Here is a 7,523-nt window from a genome sequence, read left to right as displayed (position 1 = left end):
TTTTATTGCAGAAGCAGGAATGCCGAGAAATCTTTATATATTTCTTAGTAAAAGCTAGAAAATTAGCTCGGAACATGCTGTAAAAATATTCGGTTACTTACCGATCATACCAGCTCAAGAAGCATGAGACCGATTTCAGGCGATTTTTGAGTCACTCGGGTGAGGGCTGGTGGAGGTGCACAGGGCAGACAGTAAGCTGGAAAAGAATCAGTTAGAGTCGGACTTATTGTTAAGGTCTCAAAACAATTCTTACAAAGCCATCCCCGTCCGAGCCCCGAGCGCTCCCCTGCCTCGGTCAGCCCGGAGGAGCGCAGCCCGAGCCAGCCCGTGCTGAGCCGGGTCGCAAGGCGGGTGACAGGCGAGGCAGAGCCGCTTCGCCTCCCTCCCCTCGGAAACTGGTGATCTCGTGGTGTGCATTAACCAGCGATACGGGCAGGACCCGGAGCGCTGCTGGGGCATGCCTGCAGCAGTCGGGCACCGATGAAGTGCCCTCCGAGCCGGCTTAATTTGTTCCTCTACCGGACCGGCACAAAACGCTTTGCCAAAGCAACCTCAGAGCCTGTTCACATAGACTTTTGCCAATAAACTTCTGGGATCCATACTGTACCTGGTTTGAGATTATCCGATATTTAAGTTTTAACGAGTTTGTAGGGGGGTTTTGTTGTTTGGGGTTTTTTAATTTTTTTTTTTTAATGCAGATTTTACTGTAAGGCATCTGCTAAACACTTGCATTAACCTCTGCCTCCATGATAATTTTTCCCCCCTTGTTTTAATTACATTAGGGATGCGGAGGGGCAGCCAATCCTAAAAGAGGAGCTCGGCAATTAGCAGAGCGAACATCAAAAAGTTTTATTGCGGAGGGCGGCGGGCTCCGCCCCCGCCCCGGCCATTGGCGGCCGCCGCTTCTGACGACATATATTAACCCGAGCGGCCCTAAACATGTAGCTGTACATGGAGATCGGGCCGGGGAGCCCTGCCAGTGCCCCGCGCCGCGCCGAGCCCCGCCGCCGCCCGCCGCCCGCCGCCGCCGCGCCCGGCCGAGCGGCGCGGATGCCCCGAGGAGCGCCGGGGCGCTGAGCAGCGCGGCGCGGCGGGCAGAGATGCGAGCGCCCGCCCAGCACTGACGGCCCCGCCGCCGCGCAGGGCAGAGCCAGCGCCGCCCGCCCCGAGCCGGGGGCGCATGGAGGGGGGCCGCGTGTAAGTACCACCCGGCCGGGCCGCGGCGGACTTGGCGAGAGCGGAGGGAAGCAACAGGCGAGGAAGATCCCAGGCTGGGAAGCCAAGCCATTTTTGTTTTGGTCGACATCTCTCCGTAGTTTTGTTCTTTCTTTTTTTCTTTTTTTTTTTTTCTTTTTTTTTTTTTTTTTTTTTCTGTGCGCGCTTCCTCGAAGACCCGGCCCCGGGCGAGGAGGAGGAGGAGGTGGAGGCACAACGCATGAGCGGCGGCGGCGGCGCCCGGGGAGGGGGGATCGCTCGGGCACCCGCGGGGACTCTGCAGCAGCGCCCTATGGAGAGGCAGCGGGCAGCGGGGCAGTGCTGAGGGGTGAGCGGCGGGCAGCATCTCCCGCCGCTGCGACGGGGGTGGGGGGCGGGCGGGGAGGGGAAGCCTTTGTTTTGGGGCCCGGGGGGGCGGGGTGGGGTGCTCTAGGGAGCGGGGATGAGTCTAGTGGGCGGCTTCCCCCACCACCCGGTGGTGCACCATGAGGGCTACCCTTTCGCTGCCGCCGCCGCCGCCGCTGCCGCCGCCGCCACCCGCTGTGGCCACGAGGAGAACCCCTACTTCCACGGCTGGCTCATCAGCAGCCACCCGGAGATGTCCCCCCCCGACTACAGCATGGCTCTGTCCTACAGCCCCGAGTACGCCAACGGGGCGCCGGGCATGGACCACTCCCATTACGGGGGGGTGCCGCCCGGGAACGGCCCGCCCGGGCTCGGGGGGCCCCGGCCGGTGAAACGCAGGGGCACGGCGAACCGCAAGGAGCGGCGCAGGACTCAGAGCATCAACAGCGCCTTCGCGGAGCTGAGGGAGTGCATCCCCAACGTGCCCGCAGACACCAAGCTCTCCAAGATCAAAACCCTCCGTCTGGCCACCAGCTACATCGCCTACCTCATGGACCTGCTGGCGAAGGACGACCAGAACGGGGAGGCGGAGGCTTTCAAGGCAGAGATCAAGAAGACAGACGTGAAGGAAGAGAAGAGGAAGAAAGAGCTGGTCAGTGCTTCGGAGCGGTTCGGGGCGGGACGGGGCGGGGGAGCCGCGCAGGGGAGGCTGCTCGGTCGCCCGCCGGCGCCTCATCCGAGCGCACCCGGCTCCTCGCTGGGCAGAGCCGCCGGGGAATGTCCATGGGGGACACCTCGGTCCCACCGGCCCCTGGCCGTAGCTGCGGGCCAAAAGCGGGACCGTGCGCAGCCACGGGCGGCCGTCGGCCTCCGGATCCGACCCGGAGGCTGAGAGCAGCCGCGGGGAAAAGGCTGCCGCATTAGGGACCCCCGGGTAGGTTATTCCCGGGCTGCTGCTTGTCCCGTATCCCAAGCCGTGATCTCGCAGGAGGCAAGTCTCTGCTCTCTTAAATGAAAATGTGGAGGCATGATTACCTGCCAAGCCCAGCCCGGCTTTAAGCCTTCGGCAAGTCCGAGGTTCGCAGCGCGAGGCTTTCCTGCCCCTGCACTCCGCGCTTCAGCTTTTTCGATTTTTAGCGGGAGAGCCGGTTTAGGCCAGGCAGCGCAAGCCCAATTCCGTGCAGGCCCCAGGGCGTGCTCGCTGGTGAGGGTGACTGATTCCCGCATGTGTTACCGGCAGCAAGTCCGAAGCTTTGCCCCGGTACGTGCTGGTGCCCAGCTTCTCCCCGCACTCAGGGAGAGCATGGTTTAGGGGAGGCCTTACCTCAGTCCCCTTGGATGGCTGGCGCTTCTCAGCCTCCAGCCCCGCGCTCCGGCTGCGGCAGAGCAGCGGGGTGGCGCGGAGCGGGAATTGGCCCGCCAAGGGCGGCGGCTTCTCCCGCGGCGAGGTGCCGTGGAGGTCCCCGTGATGTCTCTCCAAGCCCGCAGGCCTCGATGAGCTCGGGTGTCCCCGTAGTTTTCGACCTCGAAGCAGAGCAGATGCGACCTAGAAAGGGGAGGAATATATCTAACCTTTTTTTCTCTCCTCTCCCCCTTCTGTTTCTCTCTCTCTCCCCTCGTATCCTGTCTCCCCAGAACGAAATCTTGAAAAGCACAGTTAGCAGCAACGATAAGAAAACCAAAGGGAGGACTGGCTGGCCGCAGCATGTCTGGGCTTTGGAGCTCAAGCAGTGAGCACGGCAGGACTGGAGGAGCCGTCCTCTTAGTCTCGGTAGTGAGCTCTCCTCTGAGGACTCTTTGTATTTGGAATAATCCAGTTTATTTATGTGCAATTTCTCCCCCAACCCCCCAAAATGTGGATATTTGAAGGAGAGGGAAAAAGCATTCCATATATGAAGAGGAAACTCCAGCTTGGTAAGGGGTAACGTCTCTAAATGTTTCGTGAATGTTATTTGCTCTGTATAAAACACGTGGGGAAAACAGAACCATAGAAAAGGAAAAAAAAATCCCTCCCTGGCATTAGTGTGTATGTGAAGTGTATCTTTAATACTTGGCCTTTTGGATATAAATATTCATGGGATTATAAAGCTATATTTCAACAGAAGCAGTTGCACCAATGTTTCGATTGACTCGGTATTTAGTGTTGTAATTTTGTTGTGGTCGTTCAGTATTTGAAGATGTTTTCAACAGTTATTGGTTATGTGCACTTCCGTCCGTAAGGGAAAAAGTGGAATCTAATTAATATTGAAGGTGTAAACGTTGTAAGTACTCAATAAACCACTGTGTGTGTTTTTTTACAAAACAAAAGAAAAAAAAAGAAAAAGGAAAAAAAATAAGAAAATCCAAATCTTTTTATGTTTTATACCTCAAAATGTTTTGAATAACAGCGTTGTTTATGGCTTTTTTTTTCATAATATTTAAAATATTCGGAAGTAAACTAAATTATAAAGATGGCTCCTAATTTTATTTTTAAGCAAGTGACTGAATGAACGGAGGGGTAGAGAGAGGGATCTCTCAGCCCCGTGAGTGTTGAACAGAACCCGGCAGTTCATCTGAATAGGAATTCCTTGTGGTGGTGTTCTCCATGCAGGACACCTACTGCGAACGGGAAATGGACAAGGGTGCAAACGCCGGGCGGGCCGGGAGCGGCAGAGCCGCGCGGTTTCCGTGCCGCGGAGCGCGGGCGGCCGCGGTGCCAGGCGCGGGCGCGGAGCGGGGGCGGCTTCCCGGAGAGGGGCAGGAGGCAGGCCAGGGAGGCTGGCGGGCTGTGCTCGGAGTGGTTATGTAGCAGGTAATTTTACGTCAAGGAAGAAAGAGCGAACAAGGCAAGGGATTTGCGGGGGTCTGGGGGGGAGGTGGGGAGGGTGTGCTGTAGGGAATAGGTAAGATTTACAACGAGTTACGATGAACTTAATATTAACTTTGTGGTTCCTAAAACTCTCCTGGGTTGCACGTTTCCAGTACGCCACAGCGAGTATAATTATTTCTAACCTTTTTCATCCAGCTGCAAACTGCAGCAGCCCATGCTCTGTCTCTTTTTAGTACGTTCATTGCTTCACCAACAGGATCTTTCTTCCCTTAAATATTTCTCCCTGTCTATCGATTCCTTTACAAGGATCCCGGTGCCAGTCTGGTGACTTTTCTGGTCCCCAGTACCAGGGCGAGCTGCAGAGTTCAATGCTGGGAAATGCACGGCATCCTTCTGTATCGTAGGCACGCAAGGAAAAAATGAATGGTTTTCACTAAAGGAAGCTGGTCTAGGTGTTTTTTGTCCATTCCTGATTAAGGGCAATGTTTTCCACCTTTTCCATAATAAAATTAGGGCTCGTATTTTAAAGTTTTACGTAAATCACCTCTACTTAAAGCAAGCTGGGTCTCTCTCCAGGTCCAGGGCTGCATACCTGCCGGCCTTCCCGTGCCACCGAGCCTAAGGAAGTGGTTCCCAACCAGACCCAGCAGTAAGCGTAGGTAGATGTGCAATTGCCCATAAAAAGATAAGGGAGCCCCTGCGCCGTTTCGCCGCCCCTGCTGACAGTGGGGAGGTTGCGGGGTTACAACAACCAGACAAAAGTGATGTGCCCTCCCTCCCGTCGGGTCAGGCAGCCCGGCTCTGCTATCCGCCGTGGGTCTGTGTTTACAGACACTTGCCTCTGTTTATAACACTTGGAGAGAAGAATCTGCCCCCTTTTTTGCTTTTCCTTGCCTATTAGTTGCCCAGCTGATGAACTGAAGCTTCTTGCAACTCTGAGTTCCCTGCTCAAATAATTTTTTTTTGTTTGGTTTGGTTTTGTTTGGTTGTGTTTTTTGGTTTTTTTTTTTTTTGTTGTTGTAGTTTTTTTGTTTTTTTGTAGCGGCACAGGAAAAAATAAAAGGGGTGAGGGGTGGCTGTGAATGCTGCGGTGGGGCACCCCATGGGCAGCCTCTCTGCAAATACTGTGTCTTCCCTCGACCAAGTCAGCGGGTTGCAGCTCCCCCGGGGTATGCGCAGTAGGGCCGGCGGGCGGCTCCGATATCCAATCTCCGAACTGGAGAGAAATCGCCAGTCCAATATTTCCACATTAATAATTTTACGGTTTTGTAACGCCAGTTTATCAGAACCGGGAGCCCCTCTGAATCCGCTAAGGAGGATCTCTTTTAATTACTTGCTAACGAGGATGTTGCTATATTCTCAGGAGCAGCCATTCCCGCAGCTAAATCACAGGAGCCCTAGACAGACCGGAGCCGACAAAAATGTAGGTTTTGACGTTAAAAGCTAAATGGGGAAGCAGAAGGTAAATTGATGGTAGATGGAAATGTCAGTGCCCTGGCCTCAGCTCTCCGCCGGCGGAGCCGAGGCCTGATAACAGCGGAGAGCTGCGCTCCGCATCCTGCCCGCACCCGGGGGCATCGGCATCCCGCCGATCTGTCCGGTAATTCCTCGGGGCCAAAACATTTTTGGGAGCTTTTACCGAGGTAAAAGGCACGTAAGAGGAGGGATAGCAGCCTTTCCCACCCTACAACTTTTCTCTGTGGGTGCAGGGAGGAAGAGAGGGGAGGGCAAGATGGAGAGCAGCCGGGTCGCTGAAGCCCTGTCCCCTCAGATTAACTCGCGGATCCGTGCTTTAGGCTTGTAGCCTCGTTTCACGGCTAAGGGAGCGAGGCCTTCTGCTATCTTTCAAGAGAACACAGCATTTTAAATTTTTTCTCCCCTTGAAAAGGAAGAGCGACCAAACTGCCCCGAGTGACGTCCCGCCTCCCCTCCCTGCCAGGGAGCGGCCCCTCGCTTCCCGGGGGTGCGGGCCGGGCTGCGGCCCCGAAACAGCCCCGTCACCCCCTCGCAGGACGGCAGGGACCTCCCCAGCGGCTGCGTGTCCCCTGGGGGCCCCGAGGCAGACAGCAGCGTGGATTTTTAGAGCTCGTCGGGATTTTGGAAAGCGGGGACGCAGCGAGGGGCCGGCTCTGTGCTCCGCTGCTGGCAGCGAGCCTATCAGGCGCTGGCAGTACCGAGTTTTGGGGGACTCTGCAACATGCGGGACCTCGTTGCTATCGGATGTGTATGCCATGCCTGCAGTCCGGCAAGCAAAAGAGAAAAAAATGTGGTGAGGTTCTTTTTTTCTTCGTTTTGCTTACTTTTGTGGTCTGGGGATTTTTTTCCACACATACTCCCCTCTCCCCCGTGATTCCCAGGAGCTCTTCTTTGCCTCAAAAAATTATTGCAATAATTATTTCTCATTTGATATCGTTGTCAAAGAGGTGCAACGGGGCCTCTCGGCCAAGCCAGACACCCCCAGAGCGAGCGCTGGGCCATACGCGGGACATAAACAGGACTGGGTAATGCCATGGAGACAGCATGAACTTGAAAGGTGGGCAGGGAGGTGGGGAGAAAAGGTTAATGGTGAAACCTCTAAGCAAAATATCCTCCTTTTGCGCTTGGAAAACTAACCTTAATCCTCCTTTTTCACACGTACTCTCCCAGCGACTCACAAATACCACCAGAAGAAATCTCCAAGTAGCGATGGGAAGGAAACGCATTTTGCACGCCTACAGACATAATCCTCTTTGCTGTAACGAAGGGCTTATCAATGTTTAATATATTTTTAATTTGGGATTGTTTTTTCCTGCGGTCCATGAAATATATGCCTTTGCAAACCAGCTCCCACCTTTTCTATTTCTAATTGGCCAATTACTGTTCAGCTGTTTCAACTTGTCACATACAATGGAGAGTAAAGCAGAGTTGTTATCTGAATTATATATTCACATAAATTTTAGCAAAGCCGAGTGATGCGCGAGGCCGGCGGATTTCTGAGGTTCCCAGTGCCTGCCTCCTTCCAAACCAGCGTGATGTGTGTCTTCCTCTTCCTCAGTTTTCCCTCCCCCCAACCCCGTTTTCCTCTAGAAATACCATTGCTTTGATGATGCGATTTTAGAGCATTGATTACAAATTTATTCTCAGACACTATATAAGTCTTTATATCTGCTATTAG

At 54.5% G+C, this 7,523-nt stretch overlaps 1 protein-coding gene across 1 annotated transcript; it reads left to right on the top strand.

Moving 5' to 3' along the window:
• The first annotated feature begins 1,657 nt into the window (after positions 1-1,657).
• HAND2 (heart and neural crest derivatives expressed 2) lies at positions 1,658-3,294 on the top strand. The gene is made up of 2 exons (XM_066549059.1): positions 1,658-2,212; positions 3,196-3,294. Exons 1-2 carry the CDS (start codon positions 1,658-1,660, stop codon positions 3,292-3,294), a joined length of 654 nt encoding a protein of 217 aa, XP_066405156.1.
• The last annotated feature ends 4,229 nt before the right edge of the window (positions 3,295-7,523 follow it).

This window comes from Molothrus aeneus, chromosome 4 (assembly GCF_037042795.1).
Source record: "Molothrus aeneus isolate 106 chromosome 4, BPBGC_Maene_1.0, whole genome shotgun sequence".
NCBI classification, from domain to species: domain Eukaryota; kingdom Metazoa; phylum Chordata; class Aves; order Passeriformes; family Icteridae; genus Molothrus; species Molothrus aeneus.
This window is presented reverse-complemented; position numbering and strand designations above follow the sequence as displayed.

Bases quoted from the DNA above. Each gene is read 5' to 3' on its own strand.
- HAND2 (XM_066549059.1), top strand. From the start codon at position 1,658: ATGAGTCTAGTGGGCGGCTTCCCCCACCACCCGGTGGTGCACCATGAG. The intron at 2,213-3,195 runs GTCAGTGCTTCG...CTGTCTCCCCAG, and splicing joins AGAAGAGGAAGAAAGAGCTG to AACGAAATCTTGAAAAGCAC.